General features: G+C 47.0%; 1 protein-coding gene across 1 annotated transcript in view; it reads left to right on the top strand.

The window, feature by feature from the left end:
* LOC123994385 (ankyrin repeat and sterile alpha motif domain-containing protein 1B-like) overlaps positions 1 to 18120 on the top strand; it is a 509344-nt gene that overhangs the window by 391979 nt on the left and 99245 nt on the right. Inside the window, 1 exon segment of the mRNA XM_046296905.1 lies at positions 215 to 367. Coding sequence (XP_046152861.1) covers positions 215 to 367 — 153 coding nt within the window.

Genomic DNA, 18120 nt, shown 5'->3' with positions numbered 1-18120 from the left:
ACCCCTCCCTCTTTTCCTGCCTCCCTGTCTCCTTACTTTCCTCCCTCCCTTTCTCCCTTTCTCCCTCTCTGCCCCCTCCCTCCTTTCCTCCCTCTCTGACCCCGTCCCTCCTTTCCTGCCTCCCTCTCTTCCCCCCTCCCTAGTTTTAGTGTCCGGTATCATTGCTCTTCATATCATCTAGTGACAGTCTGTCCCCTCCTCCTTCCCCCTCCAGGTGCGTCCTATTGGCTATGACGGTAACAACCCCACGTCAGTGGCTGAGTGGCTGGAGTCTCTGGAGCTGGGAGACTACACTAAGTCCTTCCTCATCAACGGATACACCTCCATGGAACTGGTCAAGAAGATCTGGGAGTTAGAACTCATCAATGTGAGTCTATTACTGGTTATTGCTGTTTTTTAATGTGCTTGCTGAAAACACACTGCTGTTATTCCCCATACACTACTATAGAAATACTGACTGAAGAAGACAGTAGAAGCAAGCACACACATTCCTGTCAGTAAATGTTAATTTTCTAGTTTGTTTATTAGGATCTATCTTTAGTCCACAGAACAGATAGATGATGACACGTGGAGCACATGTGGTGGTCACATGGTCTCCCTGACATATTTAGTCTTCTTTGGATTGTTGGAACACACCGCTTGGTAGTGGGTTGCAGGGTTGGTTACAGGGTTGGTGGGTTGGTTACAGGATTGGTTACAGGGTTGGCGGGTTGGTTACAGGATTGGTTACAGAGTTGGTGGGTTGGTTACAGGATTGGTTACAGGGTTGGCGGGTTGGTTACAGGGTTGGTGGGTTGGTTACAGGATTGGTTACAGGGTTGGCGGGTTGGTTACAGGGTTGGCGGGTTGGTTTCAGGGTTGGCGGGTTGGTTTCAGGGTTGGTGGGTTGGTTACAGGGTTGGTGGGTTGGTTACAGGGTTGGTGGGTTGGTTACAGGGTTGGTGGGTTGGTTACAGGGTTGGTGGGTTGGTTACAGGGTTGTTGGTTTCAGGGTTGGTGGGTTGGTTACAGGATTGGTTACAGGGTTGGTGGGTTGGTTACAGATTTGGTGGGTTGATTACAGGGTTGGTGGGTTGGTTACAGGGTTGGTTACAGGGTTGGTGGGTTGGTTTCAGGGTTGGTTTCAGGGTTGGTGGGTTGGTATCAGGGTTGGTGGGTTGGTTACAGGGTTGGCGGGTTGGTTACAGGGTTGGTGGGTTGGTTACAGGGTTGGTGGGTTGGTTACAGGGTTGGTGGGTTGGTTACAGGGTTGGTGGGTTGGTTACAGGGTTGGTGGGTTGGTTACAGGGTTGGCGGGTTGGTTTCAGGGTTGGTGGGTTGGTTACAGGATTGGTTACAGGGTTGGTGGGTTGGTTACAGATTTGGTGGGTTGATTACAGGGTTGGTGGGTTGGTTACAGGGTTGGTGGGTTGATTACAGGTTTTGTTACAGGGTTGGTGGGTTGATTACAGGGTTGGTTACAGGGTTGGTGGGTTGGTTTTTTTGGGTTGGTTTCAGGGTTGGTGGGTTGGTATCAGGGTTGGTGGGTTGGTTACAGGGTTGGTGGGTTGGTTACAGGGTTGGTGGGTTGGTTACAGGGTTGGTGGGTTGGTTACAGGGTTGGTGGGTTGGTTTCAGGGTTGGTTACAGGGTTGGTTACAGGGTTGGTGGGTTGGCTACAGGGTGGGTTACAGAGTTGGTTGGTTACAGGGTTGGTGGGTTGATTACAGGGTTGGTTACAGGGTTGGTGGGTTGGTTACAGGGTTGGTGGGTTGATTACAGGTTTTTTTATAGGGTTGGTGGGTTGATTACAGGGTTGGTTACAGGGTTGGTGGGTTGATTACAGGTTTGGTTACAGGGTTGGTGGGTTACAGGGTTGGTTGGTTACAGGGTTGGTGGGTTGGTTACAGGGTTGATGGGTTGATTACATGGTTGGTGGGTTGGTTACAGGGTTGGTGGGTGGGTTACAGGGTGGGTGGGTTACAGGGTTGGTGGGGGTTGGTTGATGGGTTACAGGATTGGTGGGTTGGTGGGTGCGTTACAGGGTTGGTGGGTGGGTGGGTTACAGGGTTGGTATTGGGTTACAGGGTTGGTTAAAGGGTTGGTGGGTTGATTACAGGGTTGGTGGGTTGGTTACAGGGTTTGTGGGTTGGTTACAGGGTTGGTGGGTTGGTTACAAGGTTGGTGGGTTGGTTACAGGATTGGTTACAGGGTTGGTGGGTTGGTTACAGGTTTGGTGGGTTGATTACAGGGTTGGCGGGTTGGTTACAGGGTTGGTGGGTTGATTGGTGGGTTGATTACAGGGTTGGTTACAGGGTTGGTGGGTTGGTTACAGGGTTGGTGGGTTGGTTACGGGGTTGGTTACAGGGTTGGTGGGTTGATTGGTGGGTTGATTACAGGGTTGGTTACAGGGTTGGTGGGTTGGTTACAGGTTTGATGGGTTGGTTACAGGGTTGGTGGGTTGGTTACAGGTTGGTAAGTTGGTTACAGGGTTTGTGGGTTGGTTGGTGGGTGGGTTACATGGTTGGTGGGTGGGTTACATGGTTGGTGGGTTGTTTACAGGGTTGGTTGGTTGGTTACAGGGTTGGTGGGTTGGTTATAGGGTTGGTGGGTTGGTTACAGGGTTGGTGGGCTGGTTGCAGGGTTGGTGGGTTGGTTGCAGGGTGGCTACAGGGTTGATGGGTTGGTTACAGGGTTGATGGGTTGGTTACAGGGTTGGTGGGTTGGTTACGGGTTGGTGAGTTGGTTACAGGGTTTGTGGGTTGGTTGGTGGGTGGGTTACATGGTTGGTGGGTGGGTTGGTTACAGGGTTGGTGGGTTAGTTACATGGTTGTTTACAGGGTTGGTGGGTTGGTTACAGGGTTGGTGTGTTGGTTACAGGGTTGGTGGGTTGGTTAAAGGGTTGGTGGGTTGGTTACAGGGTTGGTGAGTTGGTTACAGGGTTGGTGGGTTGGTTACAGGGTTGGTGGGTTGGTTACAGGGTTGGTGTGTTGGTTACAGAGTTGGTGGGTTGGTTAAAGGGTTGGTGGGTTGGTTACAGGGTTTGTGGGTTGGTTGGTGGGTGGGTTACATGGTTGGTGGGTGGGTTGGTTACAGGGTTGGTGGGTTGGTTACATGGTTGGTTACAGGGTTGGTGAGTTGGTTACAGGGTTGGTGTGTTGGTTACAGGGTTGGTGGGTTGGTTACAGGGTTGGTGTGTTGGTTACAGAGTGGATGGGTTGGTTAAAGGGTTGGTGGGTTGGTTACAGGGTTGGTGGGTTGGTTACAGAGTGGATGGGTTGGTTACAGGGTTGGTGGGTTGGTTACAGGGTTGGTGTGTTGGTTACAGGGTTGGTGGGTTGGTTAAAGGGTTGGTGGGTTGGTTACAGGGTTGGTGAGTTGGTTACAGGGTTGGTGGGTTGGTTACAGGGTTGGTGTGTTGGTTACAGAGTTGGTGGGTTGGTTAAAGTGTTGGTGGGTTGGTTACAGGGTTTGTGGGTTGGTTGGTGGGTGGGTTACATGGTTGGTGGGTGGGTTGGTTACAGGGTTGGTGGGTTGGTTACATGGTTGGTTACAGGGTTGGTGAGTTGGTTACAGGGTTGGTGTGTTGGTTACAGGGTTGGTGGGTTGGTTACAGGGTTGGTGTGTTGGTTACAGAGTGGATGGGTTGGTTAAAGGGTTGGTGGGTTGGTTACAGGGTTGGTGGGTTGGTTACAAAGTGGATGGGTTGGTTACAGGGTTGGTGGGTTGGTTACAGGGTTGGTGGGTTGGTTAAAGGGTTGGTGGGTTGGTTAAAGGGTTGGTGGGTTGGTTAAAGGGTTGGTGGGTTGGTTACAGGGTTGGTGTGTTGGTTACAGAGTGGATGGGTTGGTTACAGGGTTGGTGGGTTGGTTACAGGGTTGGTGGGTTGGTTACAGGGTTGGTGGGTTGGTTAAAGGGTTAGTGGGTTGGTTAAAGGGTTGGTGGGTTGGTTACAGGGTTGGCGGGTTGGTTTCAGGGTTGGTGGGTTGGTTGCAGGGTTGGTTACAGGGTTGGCGGGTTGGTTACAGGGTTGGCGGGTTGGTTTCAGGGTTGGTGGGTTGGTTACAGGATTGGTTACAGGGTTGCAGGGTTGGTTACAGGGTTGGCGGGTTGGTTTCAGGGTTGGTGGGTTGGTTACAGGATTGGTTACAGGGTTGCTGGGTTGGTTACAGGGTTGGCGGGTTGGTTTCAGGGTTGGTGGGTTGGTTACAGGATTGGTTACAGGGTTGGTGGGTTGGTTACAGGGTTGGCGGGTTGGTTTCAGGGTTGGTGGGTTGGTTACAGGATTGGTTACAGGGTTGGTGGGTTGGTTACAGATTTGGTGGGTTGATTACAGGGTTGGTGGGTTGGTTACAGGGTTGGTTACAGGGTTGGTGGGTTGGTTTCAGGGTTGGTTTCAGGGTTGGTGGGTTGGTATCAGGGTTGGTGGGTTGGTTACAGGGTTGGTGGGTTGGTTACAGGGTTGGTGGGTTGGTTACAGGGTTGGTGGGTTGGTTACAGGGTTGGTGGGTTGGTTACAGGGTTGGCGGGTTGGTTTCAGGGTTGGTGGGTTGGTTACAGGATTGGTTACAGGGTTGGTGGGTTGGTTACAGATTTGGTGGGTTGATTACAGGGTTGGTGGGTTGGTTACAGGGTTGGTTACAGGGTTGGTGGGTTGGTTTCAGGGTTGGTTTCAGGGTTGGTGGGTTGGTATCAGGGTTGGTGGGTTGGTTACAGGGTTGGCGGGTTGGTTACAGGGTTGGTGGGTTGGTTACAGGGTTGGTGGGTTGGTTACAGGGTTGGTGGGTTGGTTACAGGGTTGGTGGGTTGGTTACAGGGTTGGTGGGTTGGTTACAGGGTTGGCGGGTTGGTTTCAGGGTTGGTGGGTTGGTTACAGGATTGGTTACAGGGTTGGTGGGTTGGTTACAGATTTGGTGGGTTGATTACAGGGTTGGTGGGTTGGTTACAGGGTTGGTGGGTTGATTACAGGTTTTGTTACAGGGTTGGTGGGTTGATTACAGGGTTGGTTACAGGGTTGGTGGGTTGGTTTTTTTGGGTTGGTTTCAGGGTTGGTGGGTTGGTATCAGGGTTGGTGGGTTGGTTACAGGGTTGGTGGGTTGGTTACAGGGTTGGTGGGTTGGTTACAGGGTTGGTGGGTTGGTTACAGGGTTGGTGGGTTGGTTTCAGGGTTGGTTACAGGGTTGGTTACAGGGTTGGTGGGTTGGCTACAGGGTGGGTTACAGAGTTGGTTGGTTACAGGGTTGGTGGGTTGATTACAGGGTTGGTTACAGGGTTGGTGGGTTGGTTACAGGGTTGGTGGGTTGATTACAGGTTTTTTATAGGGTTGGTGGGTTGATTACAGGGTTGGTTACAGGGTTGGTGGGTTGATTACAGGTTTGGTTACAGGGTTGGTGGGTTACAGGGTTGGTTGGTTACAGGGTTGGTGGGTTGGTTACAGGGTTGATGGGTTGATTACATGGTTGGTGGGTTGGTTACAGGGTTGGTGGGTGGGTTACAGGGTGGGTGGGTTACAGGGTTGGTGGGGGGGTTGGTTGATGGGTTACAGGATTGGTGGGTTGGTGGGTGCGTTACAGGGTTGGTGGGTGGGTGGGTTACAGGGTTGGTATTGGGTTACAGGGTTGGTTAAAGGGTTGGTGGGTTGATTACAGGGTTGGTGGGTTGGTTACAGGGTTTGTGGGTTGGTTACAGGGTTGGTGGGTTGGTTACAAGGTTGGTGGGTTGGTTACAGGATTGGTTACAGGGTTGGTGGGTTGGTTACAGGTTTGGTGGGTTGATTACAGGGTTGGCGGGTTGGTTACAGGGTTGGTGGGTTGATTGGTGGGTTGATTACAGGGTTGGTTACAGGGTTGGTGGGTTGGTTACAGGGTTGGTGGGTTGGTTACAGGTTACAGGGTTGGTGGGTTGATTGGTGGGTTGATTACAGGGTTGGTTACAGGGTTGGTGGGTTGGTTACAGGTTTGATGGGTTGGTTACAGGGTTGGTGGGTTGGTTACAGGTTGGTAAGTTGGTTACAGGGTTTGTGGGTTGGTTGGTGGGTGGGTTACATGGTTGGTGGGTGGGTTACATGGTTGGTGGGTTGTTTACAGGGTTGGTTGGTTGGTTACAGGGTTGGTGGGTTGGTTATAGGGTTGGTGGGTTGGTTACAGGGTTGGTGGGCTGGTTGCAGGGTTGGTGGGTTGGCTACAGGGTTGATGGGTTGGTTACAGGGTTGATGGGTTGGTTACAGGGTTGGTGGGTTGGTTACGGGTTGGTGAGTTGGTTACAGGGTTTGTGGGTTGGTTGGTGGGTGGGTTACATGGTTGGTGGGTGGGTTGGTTACAGGGTTGGTGGGTTAGTTACATGGTTGTTTACAGGGTTGGTGGGTTGGTTACAGGGTTGGTGTGTTGGTTACAGGGTTGGTGGGTTGGTTAAAGGGTTGGTGGGTTGGTTACAGGGTTGGTGAGTTGGTTACAGGGTTGGTGGGTTGGTTACAGGGTTGGTGGGTTGGTTACAGGGTTGGTGTGTTGGTTACAGAGTTGGTGGGTTGGTTAAAGGGTTGGTGGGTTGGTTACAGGGTTTGTGGGTTGGTTGGTGGGTGGGTTACATGGTTGGTGGGTGGGTTGGTTACAGGGTTGGTGGGTTGGTTACATGGTTGGTTACAGGGTTGGTGAGTTGGTTACAGGGTTGGTGTGTTGGTTACAGGGTTGGTGGGTTGGTTACAGGGTTGGTGTGTTGGTTACAGAGTGGATGGGTTGGTTAAAGGGTTGGTGGGTTGGTTACAGGGTTGGTGGGTTGGTTACAGAGTGGATGGGTTGGTTACAGGGTTGGTGGGTTGGTTACAGGGTTGGTGTGTTGGTTACAGGGTTGGTGGGTTGGTTAAAGGGTTGGTGGGTTGGTTACAGGGTTGGTGAGTTGGTTACAGGGTTGGTGGGTTGGTTACAGGGTTGGTGTGTTGGTTACAGAGTTGGTGGGTTGGTTAAAGGGTTGGTGGGTTGGTTACAGGGTTTGTGGGTTGGTTGGTGGGTGGGTTACATGGTTGGTGGGTGGGTTGGTTACAGGGTTGGTGGGTTGGTTACATGGTTGGTTACAGGGTTGGTGAGTTGGTTACAGGGTTGGTGTGTTGGTTACAGGGTTGGTGGGTTGGTTACAGGGTTGGTGTGTTGGTTACAGAGTGGATGGGTTGGTTAAAGGGTTGGTGGGTTGGTTACAGGGTTGGTGGGTTGGTTACAAAGTGGATGGGTTGGTTACAGGGTTGGTGGGTTGGTTACAGGGTTGGTGGGTTGGTTAAAGGGTTGGTGGGTTGGTTAAAGGGTTGGTGGGTTGGTTAAAGGGTTGGTGGGTTGGTTACAGGGTTGGTGTGTTGGTTACAGAGTGGATGGGTTGGTTACAGGGTTGGTGGGTTGGTTACAGGGTTGGTGGGTTGGTTACAGGGTTGGTGGGTTGGTTAAAGGGTTAGTGGGTTGGTTAAAGGGTTGGTGGGTTGGTTAAAGGGTTGGTGGGTTGTTTACAGGGTTGGTGTGTTGGTTACAGAGTGGATGGGTTGGTTACAGGGTTGGTGGGTTGGTTGGGGAAACGTGTGAGGCATTTTCTTCCTAGTATTTATTGTACTCTGCTGAACTGTAATAACAGCCTAGTTCATATGTTCAGAGATATGCTTCTCTATGTAAGAGCTTTCTGTGAATACATGTCAATTGTCAGACACACACGTACTGTACACACACACACACACACACACACACACACACACACACACACACACACACACACACACACACACACACACACACACACACACACACACACACACACACACACACACACTTACCTACCTACACATCTACCTACCTTCCTACACACCTACCTTCCTACACACCTACCTTCCTACACACCTACCTTCCTACACACCTACCTTCTCTCCTCCAGTGCGGTATGACGGGATGTCTGGTGGAGGTGGGGGGGTGGAGGTGGAGGTAGAGGTAGAGGTGGAGGTGGAGGTTATATAAGCACTTGGGAGGCAATGTCTCACAACACCGGGGAAACCACCCACACTGTTTGTCCAGGGCGATGTGTAACACCGCTGTGCAGGGTCTCAGTGGCCTGCTTTCCTTGTCTACTCTCTCTCTTCTGGGGGTGGAATGCATCTCAGTAGTCTGAGGTAGTCTCCTTTCCTCATCTCCTTTCCTCTCTCCTCTCCTCTCTGAAAACAAATGGGGAGGTGAAACGTGTTACAGAGGTGGATGTTTGTATACTATTCAGATGGAGGAGAGGGAGAGGAAATGGCTGTAGAGGATTGCGAGGAGGGTGTAGTTTGAGTTAGAGCCACAGGAGGGTAGAGAAAAGGCCGGCAAAGATATTCACTTCTGCACAAAACTGTGTGTGTGTGTGTGTGTGTGTGTGTGTGTGTGTGTGTGTGTGTGTGTGTGTGTGTGTGTGTGTGTGTGTGTGTGTGTGTGTGTGTGTGTGTGTGTGTGTGTGTGTGTGTGTGTGTGTGTGTGTGTGTGTGTGTGTGTGTACACCCCTGCATTTGTGTGTGTGTGCATTTGTGAGTTAATTTCAGTGTGAAAGCTAATCTCTGTCAGATGTGGGACTCCCGTTCACACACTTATTAATTAAAACACATTGCTTCATTAGCACTTGAGCGTGTGACTCCAGTGTGTGTGTGTGGTTCCTCACTACCAATCATTGAGAGCATGACTCCCGCTTCCCAGGTCTGATTACTGTATACAAATGACAGTACCATTACATTTGGGTTAGGGGGTTTCCACTGCGTCACACTGACACTGGGGACAGGAAAGAGGAGGGGAACGACGTGTGTGTGTTTGGGGACAGAGAGAAGCCCTATAATGACTCTGTCTCTGGGGTGATGGAGAGGTCAATGCTCTTCACACTGGCTACTGGAGAGAGAGAGCACAATTACACCCAACTAAATGATCAAACAAAAAGATAAATACTAGACACATTGTAAAGAATTAAACAAAGAACTGAGCAAACTAGAATGCTATTTGGCCCCAAACAGAGAGTAACAGTGTCAGAATACCTGACCACTGTGACAGACCCAAATTTAAGGAAAGCTTTGACTATGTACAGACTCAGTGAGCATAGCCTTGCTAATGAGAAAGGCCGCCGTAGGCAGACCTGGCTCTCAAGAGAAGACAGGCTATGTGCACACTGCCGACAAAATGAGATGGAAACTGAGCTGCACTTCCTAACCTTTTGCCCAATGTATGACCATATTAGAGACATATATTTCTTCCGATTACACAGACCTATAAAGAATTAAAACAAATACAATTTTGAGAAACTCCCATATCTACTGGGTGAAATACCACAGTGTGCCATCACATCATCAAGATTGTGACCTGTTGCCACAAGAAAAGGCCAACCAGTGAAGAACAAACACCATTGTAAATACAACCCATATTTATGTTGATTTATTTCCCTTTTGTACTTTAACTATTTGCACATCGTTATAACACTGTACATAGCCATAATGTGACATTTGAAATGTCACAAAACATCTGTGAGTGTACTGTTTACTGATAATTTTTGTTGTTTCTCTTGCTTTGGCAATCTAAACATGTGTTTCCCATGCCAATAAAGCCCAATAAATTGAGGGAAAGTATGTGTGTGTATGTATATATATATAGAAAGAGAGAGAATACCATGAGAGAGAGATGATAAATAACAGAGGGAGAGAGATGGGGAGAATTGTTTCACGATTGCTTTCCCAGTAAATCACTTTATAATCTCTATGGGCCACAGATTCTGTAGCGACCGGGGAGACGATGGAGAGGCAGAGGGCCATTGTGGAAAGGTTTAAAATAGAACTAGGTGTCTGTGTGTGTACATATACAGGCTTGCTGTTGTGAGATTAGAACAGTGTTGCTCCAGAAACACCTCTTAATGCTTCCTCTTCCACACGCACGCACGCACGCACGCACGCACGCACGCACGCACGCACGCACGCACGCGCACGCACGCACGCACGCACGCACGCACACACACACACACACACACACACACACACACACACACACACACACACACACACACACACACACACACACACACACACACACACACACACACACACACACACCTACCTACACACCTACCTTCCTACACACCTACCTTCCTACCTTCCTACCTTCCTACACACCTACCTTCCTACACACGCCTAACTTGATAGACCAAGAGCAAGAGCTTCCTTGTTGCAACTGTCAATGAGCTAGACGTCAATGCTTCCATCTTCAGAACAGATCGACAGGTCTCTCTCACAGAAGAAATGTGAGGAAGCACCAAATGTCCGAGCATATTGAATGGAACACGTAAATGAGCATTCTTATTGGACGATTTCAGGTAGCACCAAAATGTATTATTGTGCTGTGTAACTACTGAACACCACCATGAATCATTCCAGTAGACAAATCATATTCAGCTTTTGAGCCACAGAGATCTACTTGATTTAGATGTGTTTTGAGCTTTAAGATAGGCTTTTAGCTTTTACCCTTGTTCCTTTTAAAGCTGCTTACATCCTAGACATGGGATTGGTAAGAATGCAGACTCATTCCAAGTGGAATAGGCAGGTAGCCTCGCGGTTAAGAGCGTTGGGCCAGTAACCGAAAGGTCGCTGGTTTGAATCCCTGAGCTGACTAGGTTAAACATTTGTCCATGTGCCCTTGAGTAAGGCACTTATTGCTAAATTCCTAAACTGTAAATGCAACGTAAAATGAATGATTGAAACAGACATGTAGAGTTTGTATTATTGCTATGATGACTATGACATGGATTGATGTTGGAGAGACAGCTGCAGTAACATAACCATGCACAAGATGGCGCCACAGCCTTTCATTTCCGCCTTCCTCCCTGTTGTCAGGCAGACAGAGAGTGGCACCACTCCATTAAGACACCTAGAGGAGGCGAAGGCTGAGAGCACAGAATGGAGTAATTAGGAAATTCAACGTGATTGGAAAGCTTTCTAGAGAGTTAAAGTGGTAGAGAAGTTGAGGTTGTTACTTCCCCCCAGGACCTCATCCTCTTAATATGAGACTCAGTGGTTTTCCTGACCCTCTCAGACCAGTGTTCATTTTGGCACTGTTTGTTAGATTTAGTCTTAGTCATTTTGTTTGCTATCCCCTTTCTTTTCTCACCAAATGTTTGCATAACAGGCTATTGGTAATGTTACCAGCGCCACGTTCAGTTTTAAAAACGATCCTGAACGTTGCAGATGGAAATACCATGAATAGAGCCGCCCTTGTTCCTTATTCAACATGTCAGAGAGGCATGTTTGTTTTATATAACATATTTCCATCTGAACGTTCCAAAACTTTGCGTCCTGCTGAACGCGCCCCAGGTTGTTAGCTATAGCTAGTTAATGAGGTAACATGACTGAACAAGGTGTAGCTTTAACAAATGATTGAAAAGCTCTCAATCTCAGATTTTTGTCACAGAGATAATTTTGTCTCGTTATGATTTAGTCAACTAAAATGAAAAATAATTTAAAGTTTAGTTATAGTTTTTGTTCTGGGTCTATTTAGTCAGTTTTAGTCTTGTCAATTGCCACTGAAAAATAGGTGTTTTAGTCACAATCTTTTTTGACGAAATGAACACTGTCTCAGACAGAGAACACAGTTTGGCGAGTGTGTGTGTGTGTTTGTGTGAGTGTGTGATTGTGTGAGTGTGATTGTGTTTGTGTGAGTGTGATTGTGTTTGTGTGAGTGTGTGATTGTGTTTGTGTGAGTGTGTGATTGTGTTTGTGTGAGTGTGTGATTGTGTTTGTGTGAGTGTGTGATTGTGTGTGAGTGTGATTGTGTTTGTGTGAGTGTGTGAGTGATTGTGTTTGTGTGAGTGTGTGATTGTGTTTGTGTGAGTGTGTGATTGTGTTTGTGTGAGTGTGTGATTGTGTTTGTGTGAGTGTGTGATTGTGTTTGTGTGAGTGTGATTGTGTTTGTGTGAGTGTGTGATTGTGTTTGTGTGAGTGTGTGATTGTGTTTGTGTGAGTGTGTGATTGTGTTTGTGTGAGTGTGTGATTGTGTTTGTGTGAGTGTGTGATTGTGTTTGTGTGAGTGTGATTGTGTTTGTGTGAGTGTGTGATTGTGTTTGTGTGAGTGTGTGATTGTGTTTGTGTGAGTGTGTGATTGTGTTTGTGTGAGTGTGTGATTGTGTTTGTGTGAGTGTGTGATTGTGTGTGATTGTGTTTGTGTGAGTGTGTGATTGTGTTTGTGTGAGTGTGTGATTGTGTTTGTGTGAGTGTGTGATTGTGTTTGTGTGAGTGTGTGATTGTGTTTGTGTGAGTGTGTGATTGTGTTTGTGTGAGTGTGTGATTGTGTTTGTGTGAGTGTGTGATTGTGTTTGTGTGAGTGTGTTGTGTTTGTGTGAGTGTGATTGTGTTTGTGTGAGTGTGTGATTGTGTTTGTGTGAGTGTGTGATTGAGTGTGATTGTGTTTGTGTGAGTGTGTGATTGTGTTTGTGTGATTGTGTTTGTGTGAGTGTGTGATTGTGTTTGTGTGAGTGTGTGATTGTGTTTGTGTGAGTGTGTGATTGTGTTTGTGTGAGTGTGTGATTGTTTGTGTGAGTGTGTGATTGTGTTTGTGTGAGTGTGTGATTGTGTTTGTGTGAGTGTGTGATTGTGTTTGTGTGTGATTGTGTTTGTGTGAGTGTGTGATTGTGTTTGTGTGAGTGTGTGATTGTGTTTGTGTGAGTGTGTGATTGTGTTTGTGTGAGTGTGTGATTGATTGTTTTGTGTGAGTGTGTGATTGTGTGAGTGTGATTGTGTGTTTGTGTGAGTGTGTGATTGTGTTTGTGTGAGTGTGTGATTGTGTTTGTGTGAGTGTGTTTGTGTGAGTGTGTGATTGTGTTTGTGTGAGTGTGTGATTGTGTTTGTGATTGTGTTTGTGTGTGATTGTGTTTGTGTGAGTGTGTGATTGTGTTTGTGTGAGTGTGTGTTTGTGTGAGTGTGTTGATTGTGATTGTGTGTGAGTGTGTGATTGTGTTTGTGTGAGTGTGTGATTGTGTTTGTGTGATTGTGTTTGTTGAGTGTGTGAGTGTTTGTGTGATTGTGTTTGTTGTGAGTGTGTGATTGTGTTTGTGTGAGTGTGTGATTGTGTTTGTGTGAGTGTGTGATTGTGTTTGTGTGAGTGTGTGATTGTGTTTGTGTGAGTGTGTTTGTGTGAGTGTGTGATTGTGTTTGTGTGAGTGTGTGATTGTGTTTGTGTGTGTGTGTTTGTGTGTGAGTGTGATTGTGTTTGTGTGAGTGTGTGATTGTGTTTGTGTGAGTGTGTGATTGTGTTTGTGTGAGTGTGTGATTGTGTTTGTGTGAGTGTGTGATTGTGTTTGTGTGAGTGTGTGATTGTGTTTGTGTGAGTGTGATTGTGTTTGTGTGTGAGTGTGTTTGTGTGAGTGTGTGATTGTGTTTGTGTGAGTGTGTGATTGTGTTTGTGTGATTGTGTTTGTGTGAGTGTGTGATTGTGTTTGTGTGAGTGTGTGATTGTGTTTGTGTGAGTGTGTGATTGTGTTTGTGTGAGTGTGTGATTGTGTTTGTGTGTGAGTGTGATTGTGTTTGTGTGAGTGTGTGATTGTGTTTGTGTGAGTGTGTGATTGTGTTTGTGTGAGTGTGTGATTGTGTTTGTGTGAGTGTGTGATTGTGTTTGTGTGAGTGTGTGATTGTGTTTGTGTGAGTGTGTGATTGTGTTTGTGTGAGTGTGTGATTGTGTTTGTGTGAGTGTGTGATTGTGTTTGTGTGTGATTGTGTTTGTGTGAGTGTGTGATTGTGTTTGTGTGAGTGTGTGATTGTGTTTGTGTGAGTGTGTGATTGTGTTTGTGCGAGTGTGTGATTGTGTTTGTGTGAGTGTGTGATTGTGTTTGTGCGAGTGTGTGATTGTGTTTGTGCGAGTGTGTGATTGTGTTTGTGCGATTGTGTGATTGTGTTTGTGTGAGTGTGTGATTGTGTTTGTGTGAGTGTGTGATTGTGTTTGTGCGAGTGTGTGATTGTGTTTGTGTGAGTGTGTGATTGTGTTTGTGTGTGAGTGTGATTGTGTTTGTGTGAGTGTGTGATTGTGTTTGTGCGAGTGTGTGATTGTGTTTGTGTGATTGTGTGATTGTGTTTGTGTGAGTGTGTGATTGTGTTTGTGTGAGTGTGTGATTGTGTTTGTGCGAGTGTGTGATTGTGTTTGTGTGAGTGTTAGTGAGTAAAAGCTGTGAAATCTCATTGAAAGCAGAAGTTATTTCTGTTAAATGGGACTACTAGTGATAACTAGTGTTGTCTACCTGGGCTAACAGGTCAGTGATTTTAGGTGGCTGTGTATTGCTTCATGCTCATTCCTTGCATGTGAGGGCGTGTTTCTGGGTTAGTGCTGTAGGGTGCTCAGTGTCGTGTTCTTGGTGTGTGTGTGTGTGTGTGTGTGTGTGTGTGTGTGTGTGTGTGTGTGTGTGTGTGTGTGTGTGTGTGTGTGTGTGTGTGTGTGTGTGTGTGTGTGTGTGTGTGTGTGTGTGTGTGTGTGTGTGTGTGTGTGTGTGTGTGTGTGTGTGTCATACTCCCACAGGGCTGGACAAGTCTCTCTGCATTCCTCACTGATTGTATAATATGCTCCTTGAAGGGGAAATGGCAATAAGACATCCCGTAAACACACACAGTTCCCCATTCTGCTTGGCTAATATCCAGTCTTGAACACGATAATAGTGGGTGGTCAATAAGTCATCAAGCCAGTAATAATAGTTTAGCCTTTTTATCCCAGCTCTGCCCTGTTGCCATGACGCCTCAGCTAGTAGTTACCATAGAGACTATATATGTGAATGGAGGATGGAGGATTTTAAATTTTAAATTTCCCTTTGTTTGTGCATTTCATACCTTCTCTGTCACCTGTCCAAATGCACAGTGTGTGTGTGTCACCTTCTCTGTCACCTCTCCAAATACACAGATTGTTTCCCGTCACACCACCAGATGGTTTCAGCCTTCATTAGCCACAGCACACACACTGCTGGTCATTTGGACGCACTTCTAAGCTGCAAATAATTGAATCTTAATGCATGTTTTGTGTTAGGATGATTATATGTAGGAGGGTGTGTGCGTGCGTGGTTCATATTTGTACTGCACGTGTGTGTGTGTGTGTGTGTGTACATGTTTATGTGTGTTGAATGCGTACTGCTTGTAGGTTATCTTGATAGAGGGTAATGTTAGTAGTTGATGTTCATTGGTGTGTGTGTGTGTACATGTTTATGTGTGTTGAATGCGTACTGCTTGTAGGTTATCTTGATAGAGGGTAATGTTAGTAGTTGATGTTCATTGGTGTGTGTGTGTGTGTACATGTTTATGTGTGTTGAATGCGTACTGCTTGTAGGTTATCTTGATAGAGGGTAATGTTAGTAGTTGATGTTCATTGGTGTGTGTGTGTGTACATGTTTATGTGTGTTGAATGCGTACTGCTTGTAGGTTATCTTGATAGAGGGGTAGGTAATGTTAGTACTAGATGTTCATTGGTGTGTGTGTGGTTTTGCCTGAGGACTGTACAGTGCTGCATGTGCTACTATGTTACATTCTCTGACTGTTGCTTGTTAATTCCTCTTTGGATTCACAACACCAATTTATGGTAGAATAGAGTAGGAGGTGTAGTGAGAGATGCTGTAACTTCATGTTCTGACCCTGACAGTTTTGTACTACTGTAAATTATACAACGGGTGCTTCTAATTCTGAATGCTGATTGGTTAAAACCGCATTCTAGCCAGTGTCTATTCCACAAGTTACCACCGGCTAAATCTATGATGTTAAAATGCCTATTTACTCTGTTCCATCTGACTGCGCAATCCACTGTCTCATCAGCCCAGCCAGGCAATTTATAAACTTGATCTCCACTATAAAAAGCATCTAGACATTATCTCACATTTCTTTTAGAATAACATTTAGTTTTCAACAGCAAAGATTTGTATAAACCTTGCTGTCTGTCTCTCCGACATTGTTTCAGTATTGAAATCTGATATCCACCTCATAGTAAATGAACATGTCGGGACGAGACAGACAGACAGACAGACAGACAGACAGACAGACAGACAGACAGACAGACAGACAGACAGACAGACAGACAGACAGACAGACAGACAGACAGACAGACAGACAGACAGACAGACAGACAGACAGACACTAGAAAACAGCTTAAACAAACACAAATGCAGCTACTGTTGTTATTCTGGCTGCACTGTTTGATGTGACTGTAATTTAGCCGTAGTTAGTTAGCTAGCAAGCAAGGGATAAGAACGTTGCCAGCCAGTATGGCTCTGGAACATTCAGAACGAACGACTGGGTCGCGTCTCTGGCAACCGAACGACCAGCTGGCTTGGGTAGCAACCCTAGATTTGTGTTGTGACTATATCTCCTGGAAAGATGAAAATGAGTAAATTCATCAAAATAACGTTTTTTATGAAAATATGTCAAACGTTATTTGAATATGTTGGTAACCCGTTGTATAAAAGTTATAATGCCCTGGAAGCCGGTGTTTGGGGGATATATTGGCATGGTTTGCCGGCCCTATACTTCGTCTTAGGCCTTACAACACTTATATATGCCAATATATCCTCCGAACACCGGCTTCGACAGGCATTATCCCTTAAACATAGTATCACATGAATGATACTTATAGTTAGGAATGGGATGACGCAAAGCCAGGCTAGATGGCTTAGGTTTCATGTATTATGTACACACACAGTCAGTATAGCATACACACACACATACACACCTGTTGTCAAGTCTCATCACTGTGTGTGCGTGTGTGTGTTTAATTCAAGTTTCAGCATATGGGTCCTGTACCCAAACATTATGTAACTCTTTACAATGATGATGATATTCTGTGGAAAACCCCAAAGGAGTCAGAGAACCTGAAGGAGGGAAAGAGGGAGAGCTTCAGTCAGCTGTGCTCCGTTAGCTCCTTTAGCTCTGTTAGCTCTGTTAGCTCCGTTAGCTCTGTTAGCTCTGTTAGCTCCGTTAGCGTCATGTTATTCTATTCTAGGCTGTAGTGTGGTGTCGGATTATAATGGGTGACTTAGCTCATTGGAGATAGGTAGAGAGATATGCAGGATGCACAGGAGCTCTGCATTACCGGTATGCACGGACATATACACGCATTTAGGCACATATACACTCACTCACTCACCTACACCGACAGCCAGTGTGCATGAGCCCATCTCTGGATGGGCCCCGCGTCTCCATAGTAACGAGGTGGAGAGGGAGAAAGAGCGAGCAGCGTAGAGCGGGGGTTTCAGGAAGAGATGTGAGAGAGACAGTCTCTCTGCCGCAGCTGAGGAGGAAGGAGGAGTGGCAGAACGGTGGAAAACCTCTGGAATCTGGAGAACGAGAGAGAGAGAGAGAGAGAGAGAGAGAGAGAGAGAGAGAGAGAGAGAGAGAGAGAGAGAGAGAGAGAGAGAGAGAGAGAGAGAGAGAGAGAGAGAGAGAGAGAGAGAGAGAGAGAGAGAGAGAGAGAGAGAGAGAGAGAGAGAGAGAGAGAGAGAGAGAGAGAGAGAGGAGGGAAAAGAAAGAGGAGAGCGAGAAGGGGGAGTTTACAGAGAGGAGATAGGAGACAAAGCGTAGAGAGAGGGAGAGAGAGAAGGCACACTCCTCTCTGCTATTTACTGCTGGACTGGATTGTGACTCACAGCTAAAAGGAGCTACATGTATTAGTCTGTCTCTCTGAGAAGCAGAGGGGGAGCACACAGCTCTGGGGGAAGACAGAGAAGAGCTGCTGGAATTGCGTGTTCCTCTCTCCAAGACCTTTCGTACAGAATACCCCCTTCGGAAGAAAGGTAAGTCTACAGGGAATAAGAATGGGCGAGAATGAGTAGAGGGACAGAGAAGGGGAAGGAGTGAGAGGGGATGGAGATATACTGTACAGGGAAAGAGAGGAGACAGAAGGGGAAGGAGTGAGAGGGGATGGAGATATACTGTACAGAGACAGAAGGGGAAGGAGTGAGAGGGGATGGAGATATACTGTACAGAGAAAGAGAGGAGACAGAAGGGGAAGGAGTGAGAGGGGATGGAGATATACTGTACAGAGAAAGAGAGGAGACTGAAGGGGAAGGAGTGAGAGGGGATGGAGATATACTGTACAGAGAAAGAGAGAAGACTGAAGGGGAATGAGTGAGAGGGGATGGAGATATACTGTACAGAGAAAGAGAGGAGAC

This window comes from Oncorhynchus gorbuscha, linkage group LG14, assembly GCF_021184085.1.
Source record: "Oncorhynchus gorbuscha isolate QuinsamMale2020 ecotype Even-year linkage group LG14, OgorEven_v1.0, whole genome shotgun sequence".
NCBI lineage: Eukaryota > Metazoa > Chordata > Actinopteri > Salmoniformes > Salmonidae > Oncorhynchus > Oncorhynchus gorbuscha.
The sequence above is the reverse complement of the archived record's forward strand: the minus strand, read 5'-3'. Positions and strand labels throughout refer to the sequence as shown.